This window comes from Oryctolagus cuniculus, chromosome 11, assembly GCF_964237555.1.
Source record: "Oryctolagus cuniculus chromosome 11, mOryCun1.1, whole genome shotgun sequence".
In the NCBI taxonomy this organism is placed as follows: Eukaryota; Metazoa; Chordata; class Mammalia; order Lagomorpha; family Leporidae; genus Oryctolagus; species Oryctolagus cuniculus.
The window spans coordinates 58,746,998-58,763,933 of NC_091442.1; the positions used below are offsets into that span (position 1 = coordinate 58,746,998).

General features: G+C 53.1%; 2 protein-coding genes across 4 annotated transcripts; one reads left to right on the forward strand and one right to left on the reverse strand.

Moving 5' to 3' along the window:
• Positions 1-15: 15 nt before the first annotated feature.
• PMEL (premelanosome protein) lies at positions 16-9,622 on the reverse strand. The gene is given in 11 exon segments (NM_001297728.1): positions 16-266; positions 1,044-1,131; positions 1,231-1,436; positions 1,517-1,601; positions 1,840-1,959; positions 2,658-3,359; positions 3,569-3,730; positions 4,105-4,239; positions 5,650-5,796; positions 6,549-6,659; positions 9,519-9,622. Coding segments are annotated over 11 exon segments (1,974 nt in total). The 5' UTR covers positions 9,595-9,622; the 3' UTR covers positions 16-124.
• Positions 9,623-10,350: 728 nt separating this feature from the next.
• CDK2 (cyclin dependent kinase 2) lies at positions 10,351-16,542 on the forward strand. 3 transcript variants are annotated; one of them, XM_002711062.5, is made up of 8 exons: positions 10,351-10,703; positions 11,390-11,467; positions 11,572-11,692; positions 12,928-13,098; positions 13,819-13,920; positions 14,476-14,619; positions 14,918-15,121; positions 15,344-16,542. In XM_002711062.5, the coding sequence occupies exons 1-8, from the start codon at positions 10,588-10,590 to the stop codon at positions 15,446-15,448; spliced, it is 1,041 nt and encodes a 346-aa protein (XP_002711108.1). In that variant the 5' UTR covers positions 10,351-10,587; the 3' UTR covers positions 15,449-16,542. The 3 variants fall into 3 exon arrangements, with proteins under 3 accessions (XP_002711108.1, XP_002711107.1, XP_069908473.1); XM_070052372.1 differs by having other exon boundaries at positions 10,361-10,806; XM_002711061.5 differs by lacking the exon at positions 14,476-14,619.
• Positions 16,543-16,936: the final 394 nt, after the last annotated feature.

Here is a 16,936-nt window from a genome sequence, read left to right on the forward strand (position 1 = left end):
AAAGGAACCGTAGCACCAGGTTCTCGGTATTTATTTCGGGTCATGGCTGCCTCTGAAGGAAGACTGCAGAACCCACAGGCATTGCTGTCAACCCCAGAGAGATCAAGGCGTCACGTGGGGGCGCTCAGACCTGCTGTCCACCGAGGAGGGGGCTGTTCTCACCAGCAGGGCAAGCACGGAAGACCCGCGGCAGACGCAGCCAGTGGGTGCCGCGGGGTGGCAGCTGGGGAGTGGGGAGAGCCGAGCCCTGCTTCATTAGTCTGCGCCTGACATTGGGCAAAGAAGGGAGCAACTGGTCAGCAGTGGACAAAGACAGTCCAAAGAAGGGGACACACCCATGTCCCCGGTCACTCACTCCAGGGCCCATGCCTCTGTTCATGTGCCGATATCTCTCCATTTCCCTGTTTTTTAGACCTTGGCCCTCCAGATCAGGGGTTCTGCTCAGTTCACCCAAACTGCCTCATTATTAATATATATTTTTTTCTTTAAGTTTTATTTATATGAGAGACAGAGAGCTCCCATCTGCTGGTTCACTCCCCAGAAGCCCTCAGCGGTGGGCCAGGCCCAAGCTGGAAACCAGGAACTCGATCTTGGTCTCCCATGTGATTGGCAGGGGCCCAACTACTTGAGCCATAACCTGCTGACATTAGCAGGAAGCTGGGATCGGGGGATGCAGCTGGGACTGAACCCAGGCATTCTGATGTGGAAAGTGGGCATCCACCCCTCCCCCGCAGGGACTTAGAGGCTGCCCAGCTGCCCAGCCCGCTCTTGAGATTGTTGAGAACCAGTCAGCGCCACCGTCAGTGACTGCATTCTTGCTTCATAGTCAGCTGATTACCCACAGTCTAAGGCTTGCAACAGCCCCTCTGGGCAGACACTCGCTCGCCTTCTCAGAGGCTCACAAAGCTTAATCTGCTTCCCCAAGGTCCCGCAGGCAAGACTTAAGCCCAAGCCTGTCTGGACTCGTGCCCGGTCATCCGAGCAAGAGTACATAGTGTCGTTGAGGAGCACACGGGTCTGAACAGGATGGTGGGGGTACTCACCTGTATATCAGACAGGCAAGCCCCACGGCCATCAACCCCAGCAAGATCCCGACAAACAGAGGAGCCTGTCCCAGGCCTGCCTCTTGACCTGTAAGCAGAATCCCAGGTGCTGCTTCAGTGCCTGCCCCCAGCCTGCTGGTCTCTGCCCACTCCCCCTTTTCATCCCAGCTCTGGTCCAGGTACCTACCAGGCATGACAAGCTGGGTGCTGACCACTGCCAGGCTGTTGGCGTCAGCCAAGGACACATTGAGGCAGTAGGTCCCTGAGCCGCCATTCAGTACCTGGTGCAGAACCAGCTGGCAGGCTGGGCTGGGCGGCACAGGCTGGCACAGCCGCTGGGCAGGGGGCTGGCACCCTGGTGATGAGATGTCCATACAAGCTTCCTGGGGCAGCCTGGAGGAGGTGTCAGTTCACATCAGGGGATCCAGGAAGGGATGGAACACCAGAGGGGAGGGCAGGAGTGGGACACTCACCCGCCTTGGCAGGAGACAGTCAGCTCAAATGCATCCCCCTCACTGGATGGCACAGCCTGCAGGATCTCAGCATTCTCAATGCCCTCTGCAGAGGTGCAAGGTTAAAGACTGGGGTTCCCCTACCAGGTCTCCCCAAAAGCACACGGACAGGAATGCCCTTAGGCTGCTCCACAGTCCCCACCCGCATGTTTTCAAACGAGGATCTTGGCACTCGGGGATTCCTCCTGTCCAGCTCAGTAATTCCTCCCCAGGTATGCTCCCACTGGCCAGCCCTAGGCAGCACATGCCTCCCTCCGTCGGCCCCCAAAGTAGGCGAGACTCACGGACAATGTCGAGGGTGAGGGAGTAAGAACCGTATCGATAGAGCACACAGTCCAGAGGCACTTGTCTCTTCACCAGCGTTAACGAGGCTGTGCCATCCAGCAGGGGGCTGCCCAGGGAGCCTGGCAGAGGAGTATTGAGGAGGTGGGGTGAAAAACAGATGACTCATCTGGAGGCAGAGGCCAAGCAGGTATTTTTCCAGGTAGACCCAGAGCTAGTGGATCCTCAAGTCACTGGCTTAGAAATCAGACAAGACCTGGGAAATCTCCCTTTATACTCATAGAAAAGGGAACTGATTCTCCAAAGAAGAAAATTACTGCTACCATCACAGAGTTACAGGCAGAGTTGGAGTTTTTCAAGAATCCCAAATGTTTATCACACCCCACCCTGTGCCAGGTCCTGGGCTAGACACTCAGCATATGTTAACTCACTTAAGCACCACTATCTCATTCCTCCCTTTTGGCTCTGGGATAAGAATCCAGGGATCAGAGACTTGGAACCTGGGGAAGATTTCTCTGCATTTATGCTTAAAGAGAAAATGAGATATACATATCATGTAAATGATCACTTGCATTCCCTGGCCTCCCTGGCAGTTCTCCTCTGGGGCAGAGAAGCAACAAGCTCTCTTTTCATGGCCTTGGGGACTAACTGATCTATCCCTTGTCATCAAGAGAGACTTGAGGGCTTTATAGCCAGTAAGAGTTTTGGGTGGGCGATGGTGCTATGTAAAGGTATCGTCTGGGTCCTGGGTAAGGTGTTCAGAGGAGGGTGGTAACAAATTCTCCACCTCAATGAACCTCATTCACCCTGAACTTCTTACCTGTAATGACTTCTGTAGGCATGAATGGGCTGGCATCTGGAGCCTCAGGCTCAGGGGTGGGTAATTCTCCAGCTGGCGTGTCTACCAGCTCTGTAGCTGTGACCTGCGCAAGTGTGGCTCCAGAGAGCTCTCCAGTGAACACCTCTGCAGGAGTCGTACCCATAGCCTCAGTAGTTGACATGTCTGCAGATGTGGTGACTGTGCCCTGGGAGGTTGACAGCTGCTTGGGTGTGGTATCTGTGCCCTGTGTAGTTGGCACCTGCACAGGTGCAGTACTTATGGCTGCTGTGGTTCCAGAGGGCTCTGTAGTTGACACCTGACCAGGTGTGGTACTTAGGACTTCTGAAGTAGGCCCTTGCCCAGCTGTGGTGCCAGGGGCACCTGACGTTGGCAAGTACCCATCTGTGGTGCCTGGAACTGGGGAGGAGCCACAGGAGATGAGAGGGATGGCCGCCTGCAGCACCACCTGGGCAGTGACGGGGCCAGGCTCCAGGTAAGTGTGAGTGACCACAAGAGCCCGAGAGATCAGGGTTCCAGTCCCGTCTCCGAAGTCCCAGGTGTAGGAGAGGTCAGCCCCATCCAGATAGCCACTGGGGTCATGGAGCTGGATGGCAAAAGTCAGAGGCTGGTTTCTCAGGAAGCGCTTGTTCCCTCCATCCAAGGCCTGCAGCTGGGACACACTCACAGAGAAGGGCACCTGGTCTGGGATTGGAGCCAGAAAAGGTGAGAGCCCGGCCCAAGCCACAGCGTCCCCTTTCACAGGTGCACCCTGTAGCCCCAAGCCGACTTACATTCCTCTGCCCAGATCTCCCCAGCCCTGCACACCATTACCCCTCCCCCTTTTTCTGGTCCTGCCAAGCCTCCCGCTTCTCCTAGCCCTGTGACTGGCCTTGTCCCTTCCAAATCCTTACCAGTCACTGTGAAGGCTGAGCTGGAGTGAGCAAGGGGCACATAGCTCTGGGGCCCCCGGCGGTGGTAGACAGTCACCTCCATGGTGTGTGTGCCCAGCATCGCCTGGGCTGTCCCAATGCTCAGCCTGGACACTGGGCCCCCTAGAACTTGCCAGTATTGGCCTGAGGTTTTTGGAAAGAAAGCAGGGAGGAGAAGGTTACTGGCCGTAAGGGACTGAGGGGTAGAGTTAGAAATGGGGCAGCAGAGAAGTGTGGTCAGGAGTGATGTTGAAAATGACTACTTCAGGGGGATTCGGAAGTCTGGGGCCAGGGAAGGGATCCTAGTGGAGGGTCCCTGGGGGTGGGATTGAACTTGAGGATGGGAGCCCAGAAAACACTATGGCACAGTTGAAGGGGGATAGGTGCTACGGGAGAGGAAGGAGCCAAGAGGGGAACAAAGAATAGAGAAAATCAAGAACGGGCCCAAAAGGAAAGGAGAGCGGTGAGAAGCAGTGAGTACAAGTGAGGATGACAGGTGAGGGAAGGGAGTCCCTCACCCCAGGTCTTCCAGACGTAAACGAAGCTCCTCCTCTGAGACAAAGGGCCAAGTGGGCAGGGGCCACCATCAGGGAAGACACAGCCATCATCAGGCTCCTGGGGATACACTGGCTGTCCTCCCCACACCTGGCTCCCTGAAAGGCAAACACAGAGGCACCCTCAAAACCTGGCTTCCTTTTCTATGTAAAACTGGTCCCTAGGGGATCAGGGAGTACAGTGTCCAAGGTACAACCCACTGGGAATGGTAGTTGGGGGCAAGGGGGTATGGAAACCACAACCAAGATTCATGTATGTATATAATATGTATAACATACATGAATATAAGATTCATATATATACATAAGAAAGAGATTGGAGGGCCATATATCAGAATGTTTAAAGTGGTTTGCTCTAGTTAGTGATATTAGAAAAAATAATAGCCCGAGAGAACATTTGTTGAGACTTAACTGTAAGCGAGAGCAGATACTGCGCTAACTGCTTTACTTATTATCACACTTTAATCTTTACAGCACCTCTCAAAGAAGGCACCATCCTCATTTTACAGATCAGGAGAGGGCACACAAAGCAGTCAAGTAACTTGCCCACAGCCACATACTAATGCCAAATTCAAATCTAGGTCTGTCTAACTTCTAGGTCCACTGGATTCTAGTCTCCCATTTTAGGGATTCTGACTTTCTTTTCTTTTTGCTTTATCTGCATTTTCAAATTTTATTTCTTTTTTTAAGATTTATTTATTTATTTGAAAGTCAGAGCTACACAGAGAGAGGAGAGGCAGAGAGAGACAGAGGTCTTCCATCCGTTGGTTCACTCCCCAATTGGTCACAACAGCTGGAGCTGCACCGATCTGAAGCCAGGAGCCAGGAGCTTCTTCCAGGTCTCTCACATGGGAGCAGGGGCCCAAGTCCTTGGGCCATCTTCTACTGCTTTCCCAGACCATAGCAGAGAGCTGGATTGGAGTGGAGCAGTGGGGACTTGAACCAGCGTCCATATGGGATGCAGGCACTGCAGGCCAGGGCATTAACCCGCTGCACTACAGCACCAGCCCCTCTAATTTTTTATTTTATTTTATTTTATTTTATTTTATTTTATTTTTTTGACAGGCAGAGTGGACAGTGAGAGACAGAGAGAAAGGTCTTCCTTTGCCGTTGGTTCACCCTCCAATGGCCGCAGCGGCTGGCGGGCTGTGGCCGGCGCACCGCGCTGATCCAAAACCAGGAGCCAGGTGCAGGGCCCAAGCACCTGGGCCATCCTCCTCTGCCTTCCCGGGCCACAGCAGAGAGCTGGACTGGAAGAGGAGCGACCGGGACAGAATCTGGCGCCCCGACCGGGACTAGAACCTGGTGTGCTGGCGCCGCAGGCGGAGGATTAGCCTATTGAGCCACGGCGCCGGCCCTAATTTTATTTCAATGTGTGTGTGTGTGTGTGTGTTACATATATAACATTTGTTACAAAGAGAGGGGGAAGGGGGCTTTCCCTGAGCTCCCTGGGAATAACCAGGAAATCTGAGCTGGAGGCAGAGGGACCTGGAGTAGACAGGCACTCACCATTGAGAGTGGTGTTGTTGGCCCAGACAATTTGCCCATCTGGCAGTACCTTTTGGCTTTCAGGAAAGTGCAGGGCGATGGAGAAGGACGCGTTTGCACCAATCAGTGTAGGCCCATCATTGCTGACCTTCAGGGACACCTGGCCACCTGGGAGGGGACGTCACATCAGCTGGGAGTCCTCAGCTTCTCTCCCCATTCACCTTTCCCGTTCTATCTTCTCAAGTTACATACAACCCAGTTCTTTTTTTTTTTTTTAAATGGTTTATTGATTTGAAAGGCAGAGAGAGAGATGGAGAGAGAGAGAGAGAGATCTTCCATCTGCTGGTTCACTCCCCAAATGGCCACAAAGGTCAGGGCCGGGCCAGGCAAAGTCAGGAGCCTGAACTCCATCCAAGTCTCCCATATGGAAGTCAGGGGCCCGAGGATTTGAGCCATCTTCTGCTGCTTTCCCAGATGCAGGGAGCTGGATCACAGGCAGAGCAACTGGGACTCCAGCTGGTACTCCAATATGGTATGATAGCATTGGAAGCAGTGGCTTAATCCACTGAGCCACAATGCCGGCATGCCTGACCCCCACCCCACCTTTTTTTAAATTAATTAATTAATTAATTTTAAGGGCAGATAGATGGGGGTAGGGTGAGGGAAAGAGAAAGAGAGAGATCCCATCTGCTGGTTCATTTCCCAAATGTTTGCAACATTTGGAAGGCCAAGCCAAGGACTCCATCCAGGACTCCTACATGGGTGGCGGGGAACCAAGAACTCAGGCCATTATCTGCTGCGTTAGTAGGAAAGTGGATCAGAAGCAGAGGAGCCCAGACTCAAAGCGGCACTCAGTGCTCACCCCCAACATCTCAGTTTTTGTTCTTCTTCCATCCCAGTCCCATCAGGTTCCCTCCTACCTCTCCAACAGTCAGACCTCTGGGCTTCTGTCCACTCTGGGTACAGCTGCCTGTTCCACGCTTTAGCTCTGAGCTTCCTTGAGGCACCAAGCCAGTCCCGGTCTGTGGATCCTAAAGGGAATTCACCATGAATCCTCACCCGTTCCTTCTCTCTCTTTTTTTAGAGTGGACAGTGAGAGAGAGAGAGACAGAGAGAAAGGTCTTCCTTTGCCATTGGTTCACCCTCCAATGGCCGCCGCAGTCAACGCTGTGGCAGGCGCACTGCGCTGATCCAAAACCAGGAGCCAGGTGCTTCTCCTGGTCTCCCATGGGGTGCAGACCCCAAGCACTTGGGCCATCCTCCACTGCACTCCCGGGCCACAGCAGAGAGCTGGCCTGGAAGAGGGGCAACCGGGACAGAATCCGGCGCCCTGACCGGGACTAGAACCCGGTGTGCCAGCGCTGCAAGGCAGAGGATTAGCCTATTGAGCCACGGTGCCGGCTACCCATTCCTTCTCAGAGATAGCACTTTATTCCATGTCACCCCAGTCATTCTCACATTCAAATTGCATTTTCATTGGCACCATGTACTAGACACTGTTCTAGGCACAAAGATTTATTTACTTATTTGAAAGGGAGAGTGACAGAGGAGACAGAAAGAAACAGATCTTCCATCTGCGGGTTCACCCCCAGAGGGCAGCAACAGCCAGAGCTTTGGGCCAGGAAGAAGCCAGGAGCCAGGAACTCCATCCTGGTCTCCCACATAGGTGGTGGGGACTCAAGTACTTGAGCCACTATCCGCTGCTTCCCATGCACGCCAGCGGGGAGCTGGATGTGAGCATGGGATACCATTATTCCAACCGGCACTCCCACATGGGAGCAGGTGTCCGAAATAGCGGCTTAACCTGCTCTACCACAATAGCTTCCCCAGAGGCACAAAGAACTTAAGAAACGAATAAGATACGGCTCTGAAAGAATTTAGAGTGAAATGTAGGAATGGACACATACATAAATTACTGTAATGGCAAGCTTTATTTATTTATTTATTTATTTTGTTTATTTATTTATTTTTGAGCAGCAGAGAAACAGAGCAAGAGCCACCATCTGCTGATTCACGACCCAACAGTTCCCAGCTGGGGCCAAAGTTAGGCGCTGGGAAATCGACCCAGATCTTTCATGTGGGTAACAGAAACCTAATCACTGGAGCCATCTCTGTTGCTTCCCAGGGTCTGCTTCCCAGGTGGGAAGCTGGAGGCGGGAGCAGATCTGGTGTCAAACCCAGGCCCTTTGATGCCGACAGCAGGCATTGCAACCACGAGGCCCAATGCCCACCCCGGTGGTACTGTTCAGTATGTGCCACAACAGACACAAAGGTCGTACAGAAGGATGCCATACCGAACAAATGAATTCCACGCTAGTGCTGGGGTGTTGGGAAAGGCTTCAACGAGGTGCTGCCCTAGGACCACAAGCAAGGGTGCACTCCCATGGGCTGAGGGGATGTGTGGGGCCGTGGGGTACCAGGCTGAGGGGTTTGGTCTTTATCCTATAGTCATGGCCACTTTTGAAGGTTTGTCTTTTTTTTTTTTTTTACTTTGTTTTGTTTCACATTGAAACATAAGTCACTTAACATAAAATTTATCCTTCAGAAGCTGTTTGAATGTAATCAAAAATGTGTGATTTAGAAAGATCACTAGGGCAAGAAATGAGGAGGAGGGGTTAGGGGCTGGCAGAGATTGGAGGTGGGGACAGAGCAATCAAATCTGTACCTGACCAAGAAAGTGTCTGAGTGGAAACAAGCATGGGATGGACCTCCATATTCCCTCACCCAGATCCAACAACTACCAACATTCTGCTGCGTTGGCTTTAGTTACCTTACCTGGCTGCTGTTCTTGCATTTGGCTAACATATCTCAAAAAAAAAAATGTTTTGTTATTTAACTCTACAAATTCAATACGTATATGGAAAAAAATTTTCTTTCATAAATGCAATGTCATTTGACACTGGACAAAATGATCAAGCCCAGGCCATGTAAAATTCCAAGAATATTTACGAAAAAAAAAAAGTCTTCTCATGATTTTCAAAAGCAAGATCCAAGATGTTAGCACCATCTCCCAAGAGCCTCAGGTGTGTGGGTGAGTAGAATGTTTCCAGCATACATAAAGGAACATAGTGAAAGGAGAGGACTAAAACTGCAGCAGGAAAGAGGGAAGTCGGATTCAGGAGAACTTCCGAGAAGCAGTGAGCCCAGGGATGGAGAGAGGGAAAGCAAGTGGTCGGGATATGAGGGGCTTATTTCAGCACAGTAGAAAGCATTCTCACCCCATTTCTGGGGTGCTGGGGGAAGATCTGGAGTTATCTCTTGAGCATCATGCCACCAGACAAAGAAAAGTCATAAGATGCTCTGTTCTTTCTCGAACTCCAACCCCCCCTCCTCGGAGCAGCACGGGACATTCCAGACCCTCTCACCCTCCCTCTCTTGCTCCCGTCACGAGGTCCCAATCCCCCAGAGCCCTTGCATGTGATGTTCAGCTGAGACCCCTCTGCCAGAACAAAAGGTCTGGGCTGTGTTCACTCATCCCCATCCAAAAGGGGACGGTGGTGCCCATTGAGCCTTCTGATCCAACGCTACACTCTCTTACTTCCCACTTTAAATCCCCTACCCCAAAGTGTCTGAGACATTACCTACAAGAGTCCCCCCCCCACCAATTTCACCCCTTAGAGTCCTTGCTGCAGTTCACCACCCAAGGGGTGTCTGAATTTGTGCTGCAAAGACCCACTATCCTCTGTCCCTCCAAGGAGATGGATTATTTTCATACTCAATCCCAAATCTCCTTGGAGGGAGGGGGCTCAGGTACTCTCATGTCCTCACCAAACCAAATACATGGGAGAAGTATGAAGTGTTGCTGGCATCTCCCACCAGGAGGCGGGGAAACCAGAGAAGGTGTGCGTCCTCAAATTCACACCTGCTCCTGTCCTTGCACCCACACTCACCTTCTGCGCCCCCTGCAGCCAGCAGGACACTCATCCCAGCCAAGTGGAGAAGGCACCCTCTCAGCACCAGGTCCATCCTGTTCTTCTCTCCAGCAACCAAAGGCGCTGGGGGGCCGGCCCAAGCCCCTATATAAGAAAGGGGTGCACATTTGCATAGCCCTTCCTCTTTCTCTCCAGGGGAGGCCTGGGAGGGGCAGGAGGACTGGAGGGGGGGTGGGCAGAACCGGCTAGGGACCCCGGTCCCTGGCTGGACCTTCCTTCCCCACCCTGCTACACAAAGACAGTTTCTGGTTTCACTGGGTCTCTGTCATCTCTATCCTCCATCCCCTGGGGAAGAGTTGGCTGCAAAGCAGCTACAGAGCACACATGCGACACACACCATTCATCGTGGAAGAGCTAATGCACCGGTTCTATCAGACTAGGAACCCCGGCGTCCAAAAACAAAGGGAGACACTATCTGGGCAGGCTGAGGGGCGCGGGCAACGACACCTCCGAGGCCCAGAAATCCTCTACGGCGAGAATCCGAAGCTTCCTTGCTTTTCAAAGGAGTCTCCCTAGACCAGTTGGAATTTTTAATCCACACATTTTCCCAAGGGGCGAGGTGAAAATAGTGAGAGGTCAGAGAATCCCTACTACCGCCTGGAGACGGGACTACAGCCAGGTGCTTGGGAACAGGGGCTCAACCATGCCACGGAGACAGACACCAGTCTCCGCCCTTGGAACCAAACTTGCACGGGGCGGGGTCCTCGGCGGCGCGGAGAGCGGGCCAGGCCCCGCCCCTTCTTACGCCCGCCAATCGGAAGGGGAGGGGGCGGGGCCAGGGAAACGCGGGAAGGAGAGGCGGGGCCTCTGGTGGCGGTCGGGAACGGGGGGGGTGGAGGCGGCAACATTGTTTCAAGTTGGACAAATTGACAAGAGCGAGGGATACACAGCGTTCCATCGCGCCCTGGGGCCTCGGTGCTGGGTCCTGTTTCCCGCCCCTCCGCCCACGAGAGCCCGGGCCCGCTTTCTGCAGGGTTCCCAGGCCCCCCGGCTCCAGGGCCGGGCGGACCCGGCTCGCTGGCGCTTCATGGAGAACTTCCAAAAGGTGGAAAAGATCGGAGAGGGCACGTACGGAGTGGTGTACAAAGCCAAAAACAAGCTGACGGGAGAAGTGGTGGCGCTCAAGAAAATCCGCCTGGACACGTGAGTGGCCTCCGTAGCCGCGACCCTTAGCCGGGGCGCGCCGGGACGCCCCCCGCCCCCACCGCGCGCCCCCACAGGCGTGGAGCCGTCCAGGGACCGGAAGGTAGCAGGGTGGGCCGCCTTTTGAAGTGAGACAGCGTACGGAGTTTCGCCAGGGAGAGTGTAGGGTGGCGTAGAGTCTGTGGAAAGCCTCCTCCCGACACTCAGCCGGAGGTGTGGGGGGTGGATGCCCCCAAAATGTGCAACCAGAAAGACTCCGGGGGCAAGAAAGGAGGCCCCCGGGATTGGGGAGGGCGGGTGTCTAGGAGCCCCCTTGGCGCAGGGTTATGCGGGACCTAATGAGCACTTTTCAGAGTTACTAGCCCTCCGCGCTGCCTCAGCTCCACTCTCACTTTAGAATTCTCTCCCTCCAAAGAATGGCAGTTGAGCCCCACTGGCCCCTCTGGGGAGGCTGGGTGCCACTGCTACGTATTTTGTTCTGTCACCTCCCTGGCTCACCTTCACCAGGGAGGCTTTACTTATATAGCCCTGGGAAAGGAGGAACTAAGGATCTGAATGGATCTGAAAGCCACACCCTGACTACCCAGAAATTATCTTTACTTTTCTTAGGGGGGGCCTTTTGGGGCTGGGGGGATGGGAGCGGTATTTGTAACCATATTCGAGTCTGCTTTCTCAACCTTTCCAAGTGAGACTGAAGGTGTACCCAGCACTGCCATCCGGGAGATCTCTCTGCTTAAGGAGCTTAACCACCCCAATATTGTCAAGTAAGTGTGCGTCTGGGAGGTGATCACAGCAAAGGAGGTTGAACCTCTCTGTGGTCTGGGTGGTCTCTGCTGCCCTTCCACTTCCTGGGTCTTCCTTTCCCTAGGCTACTGGATGTCATCCACACCGAAAACAAACTTTACCTCGTTTTTGAATTCCTGCACCAAGATCTCAAGAAATTCATGGATGCCTCTGCTCTCACTGGCATTCCTCTTCCCCTCATCAAGGTGATCCTTCTGAGTGATTGTTATCTTGGCCTTCTGCAGAGCCCTCATCACCCTCCCCCACCAACCCCCACACTCCTAGTACTTTTTGTCTCTTTCCCTGCTCATTATACTCATTAACCCTAGGGCTGGGCTGGAGAATCAAAGTTGAAACTTAGTGACTCAACCCCGTGGCTCAGGTGGGAGGTCAGATGAAACTCAGATAAATGGGATTTGTGAGCTCTTGGTAGATCCCTTCAAAAAGCCCTTTTGTCTTTTTAGTGGGAGAAATAGTCAAGGAATCTCTGTTGTCTGTTGTAGAACTGGATTCTTCACTCCCAGAGTGACTTTCCATCTATCAACAAGTGTTTCTTTTTTTTTTTTTTTTAAAGATTTATTTATCTATCTGAAAGAGTTAGAGAAGGGGAGGGGGGGGTCTTCCATCCGATTTCCCACTCCCCAGTTGGCTGCAACGGCTGGAGCTGTGCCAATCCGAAGCCAGGAGCCAGGAGCTTCTTCCAGGTCTCCCACATGGGAGCAGGGGCCCAAGTCCTTGGGCCATCTTCTACTGCTTTCCCAGGCCATAACAGAGAGCTGGATTGGAAGAGGAGCAGCCGGGACTAGAACCGGTGCCCATATGGGATGCTGGTGCTTCAGGCCAGAGCGTTAACCCGCTGTGCCACCGTGCCAGCTCCGAGATTTATTTATTTATCTAAAAGAGTTACACAGAGAAGGAGAGGCAGAGACAGTAAGGTCTTCCATCCCCTGGTTTACTCCCCAGTTGACTGCAACGGCCAGAGCTGGGCCAATCTGAAGCCAGGAACCAGGAGCCGGGAGCTTCTTCCTGGTCTCCCATGTGGTTGCAGGGGCCCAAGGACTTGGGCCATCTTCTACTGCTTTCCCAGGCCATAGCAGAGTGCTGGATCGGAAGTGGTGCAGCTGGGACTCAAACTGGCATTCATACAGGATGCTGGCACTGCTGCAGCAGCTTTACCTGCTACGCCACAGCGCTGGCCCCCAACTAGTGTTTCTTGAATGCATGTGTATTAAACCTTCAACCTGTAGCTACAGGGCATGAAAGAGATACAAATCTGCTTAAGACCTGGTCCTGATCTTCCTGGGACTGGGAGTCCTACCAGCAAAAATAGCTTGTAACTACAAAATAACATAGTAAAGACTTTAGTGGAGCTCTGTGGGCAAAGAGCAAACTGATGTGCTTGTTGTGATTGAACAACAATCCCCTCTCTTCCCCCTGTCAGAGCTATCTGTTCCAGCTGCTCCAAGGCCTAGCGTTCTGCCATTCTCATCGGGTCCTGCACCGAGATCTAAAACCTCAGAATCTACTTATCAATGCAGAGGGCTCCATCAAGTTAGCCGACTTTGGACTAGCCAGAGCCTTTGGAGTGCCTGTTCGTACTTACACCCACGAGGTGAGTCCACAAACCCCTCCACCCCCCGCCTTGCTTTTCTTCTCTGAGCTCCCCAGGAGGGGTTAACAAGGGCATTCACAAAGTTACTAGAAATATTTGGCCAACAGTTTCTCTTACTATATGAAAAGAATCTCTGAGACCCTAAGGGGTCTTAGGGTATGCACACAGTTCCTTCTGTGGTGCTAACTGGGATTTTTCTTTTTAAAGGTTAATTCTACTTATTTGAAAGGTGGAGAGACAGAGAAAGAGAGATCTTGCACCTCTTGGTTCACTCCCCAAATGGACACAACAGCCAGAGCTGGGTCAGGCTCCTGCGTGGGTGGGCCATCATTCACTGCTTTTCTAGGCACATTAACAGACAGCTGGATCAGAAGTGGAGCAGCTAAGACTTGAACCAGCACTCCCATGTGAGATGCAGTTGTCGCTGGCAATGGGCTTTTCCTAAGCCAGGACAGCTGGATGGGACACCACTAAAATTAGGACCATTTGTCGCAAGTTTTCCAGGAAAGTCCCAGCTTGGAGGTTCAGAAGATATGGCCCCTATGTGGACTAGGCTAACTCTGAGCTAAGAAGTTGTGTGTAATCGCTTCTCACAGGGAGATCAGAGGAGGGGGAGGATGGAGGAGAGAAACATCTTGTTTTAAGGCTAAGAGTTAGCAGAGTGGAGCTGAGAGGTGAGGGCCCTGGAAGCCAGCTCTCATTCCTCTTCTTGTCTCCCAGGTGGTGACCCTGTGGTACCGAGCCCCTGAGATCCTCCTGGGCTGCAAATACTACTCCACAGCCGTGGACATCTGGAGCCTGGGCTGCATCTTTGCCGAGATGGTACGGAGGCTTGTCCCAAGTTCCACCCAGCCCGTTCCTCCCCACGTCTAAGAACAACAGGACTGTTTCTTGGCCTGGGCCCGTGGCCCTTCTTTCAAAGGGTTCTCTCCAGCAGCATCAAGGCGGGTGTGGGGAAAGGATAGGACGTGGCCCCCGAGCAGGCTTAGTGTCCCTCTTCACCCTGAAATGGGTAAATCATTTGTGCAGCTGTTTTACTGTTGGTCTGCGTATATTAGAGGGAATGCCTTCCAGGGAGCCGCTCCTTCATTTGGCCGGTAGACTTCATTTGCCAGGAATGGAGTAAGCCAACCGGGATCCCTTTACCCACACCCTTCACACAATCTGCAGGCTTCAATCACGTCCCCTCCCCCCTATCTCCCCATAACGGAACCGTGGAGTAGGCCGAATCTTCCAATCCAGCAGCAATAAGTTTTATGGTCCTTTACGTGGGTTGCCACTGGGGACTAGGAGACAATAGCCTATACATCGTCCCCAGTGCATTACCTTGCAGTTGCCCATATTCTGCTCTCAATTCATTAAAAAATATCTGTTAAGCACCTAGTGTGTGCCCAGCACCATGCTGGGTGCTGTGGGGAACACAGAAGAAATGGAAGACACAGTCTCTGCCCGCTGTGCTCCTATCTAGAAGTGGCCGCATCCCAAGGAGGGGGGATGACCGCAGTGTCTACCCCACATCCCGTGAGTGGCTTGGGATCCCTTTGCTACGTGTCAGCGGCACCCCAGACATTCAGCCCCTCCCAGCCCCACCCAGCCTTGGGGGTCTGTAAAGCCATGGATGGGGGAAGGAAGGAGGGGTGAGGAGCCAGATGAAGGGACTTCATTGTCTCAGGCTGTGTGTGACTGACCCCATGGCAGGCCCTGGGGAGGGAGTCATGGGGCCCTGCTGACCTTCCACTGCCTGTGGGAACCTCTTCTGTGCGGGGGACAGCTGTGACTGACGTCAGTGTGGGTCTTTGCCTCCCCTCCCCCTTTTCAGGTGACCCGCCGGGCCCTGTTCCCTGGTGATTCTGAGATTGACCAGCTCTTCCGGATCTTCCGGACTCTGGGGACCCCAGATGAGGTGGTTTGGCCAGGAGTTACTTCAATGCCCGATTACAAGCCGAGTTTCCCCAAGTGGGCCCGGCAGGATTTTAGCAAAGTCGTGCCTCCCCTGGATGAAGATGGACGGAGCTTGTTATCGGTGAGAGTGGGCATCTGTTTCCCCTTGCTCGTGCCCTGTCCGCGGGAAGGGCTTGCCTACGATGGAGGAAGATGAGCCCCTGACCCGGGGGTCTCCGCCTTTGCACTTCTCTCCCCGTCGGCTGGCTCAGAGAGGGGAGGGGGGCAGTGAGAACTCTGTCTTGGGAACCAGGAGTCCTGGTTTCCTGATTTCACTGAAGTCCGCATCCGTCTCTCCCTCCAGCAAATGTTGCACTATGACCCCAACAAGCGGATTTCGGCAAAGGCAGCTCTGGCTCACCCCTTCTTCCAGGATGTGACCAAGCCAGTACCCCATCTCCGACTCTGACATCGTGGCCCAAGTTCCTCGCCCCCCCCCCCCCGCCCCGGGTGTCACCCACTCCTCCCAGTATGGGCTTGATCCGGCGTGGCCCTCCCCGCTGTTTGGGCGCAGGTGGAGGCCCTCTGATCCTGTCCGGCAACTGTGACACTCCCCTGCCCCTGCTGGCCTGCCGACGCTGGGCACAGAAGGGTTGAGGGAGGAATGGGTGAGAATGAGAGGAAGTTGCAGTGTTCCGTGCACTTACGTCAGTGTCCACCACCCGCTCCCCTCCTCATAGTCCTTGCTGAGAAGGGCTCGTCTTGGAAAATACCAGAGCTGACTGTTCTCTCCCAGACTCTGAATGCCCCATAATTATTATCCCATGTGTTTGGGCCCCCAAGCCTCCTGTGGCCACTAGTTTTGTAAAGGTCAACTACTAACAGGGTTGGCTAAGCTGGAACTTTGGAGAAAGGAGCAGGAAGAACACCACAGGGAGGAAGTGTTCTTAAAGAATTCAGTTAAAACCACTCGTGGGTTGCTGTTTCACCTCACCTGACAAGTGGGCAGACCCAAGACTAGGCCCCGGGGGGGCCTGCAGGAGAAATGGCAGCCCCTAGCCCCTCTGTCTGCCCCGGCTGTGGGCCAGAGGACTTGAAGGCTCTTAACACAGGCACTGTGCCTCCCTCCCATCCATTCTCCACGGCCTTAGAGGCAGGTGAGAGAGTTTGGATTTTTCTCTGCCCTCGGGATTCTTAGTTGTTCAGCTACCATGGATCCCTGCTCCTGTCTTTTCTGAGGGCCACCCCTGCCCCCTAGGAGAGGAAGTTAGGGTTTAGACATCCTTTTGAGAATGCTGACACTTCCAGGGATGACATTGGGAAAATATATTTCTTTAAAAGAAGGATGAACAATTATATTTATATTTCAGGTTATGGTTTTTAAACAGGAGCGGGTGGATTTTTTGCCATGTGCACCTTGGGGTTTTGTAATGGAAATGTTAAAAATGTTTTCCTTTTTTTATCATTCTGGCTCTTTTTCTTCCACCTCTTGAACTTGAGTGCCCTTACTATTAACGTTATTTGTAATTTAGTTTGTAATTCATTAAAAAAAAAAAGTTCCTAGTTTTGTAGTTATTTTGTTCCTCCTATTATTCACGGGAAGAATGGTGTGAGAGAGACCAGGCAGGCGAAATTGTGGTGACTGGTTTTAGGCCTCTCTAGGCAGGGATACCCTCTCACTCTGTTTTGGTCTCTAAGATGCACTTGGAATTGGGATAGGACCCAGGGTGAGTAACGTGGGTATTAGACCCATTTTACAGCCAGGGAAGCTGAGGCCCTGTCATTTCCTCCTTCACTTTCCCCACACAGCAAGTCCTACCTCCCCCCACCCCACCACCCCCACACACACAGCGACCATTCCAGAATCTGCAGTAGGGTTGGAAGTAGGTTCCAGAAGAATCCATCCACCTGTACACCGCCTTTCCCAGTAAGCCGCGTTGATTTTCCTTTCTGTTGC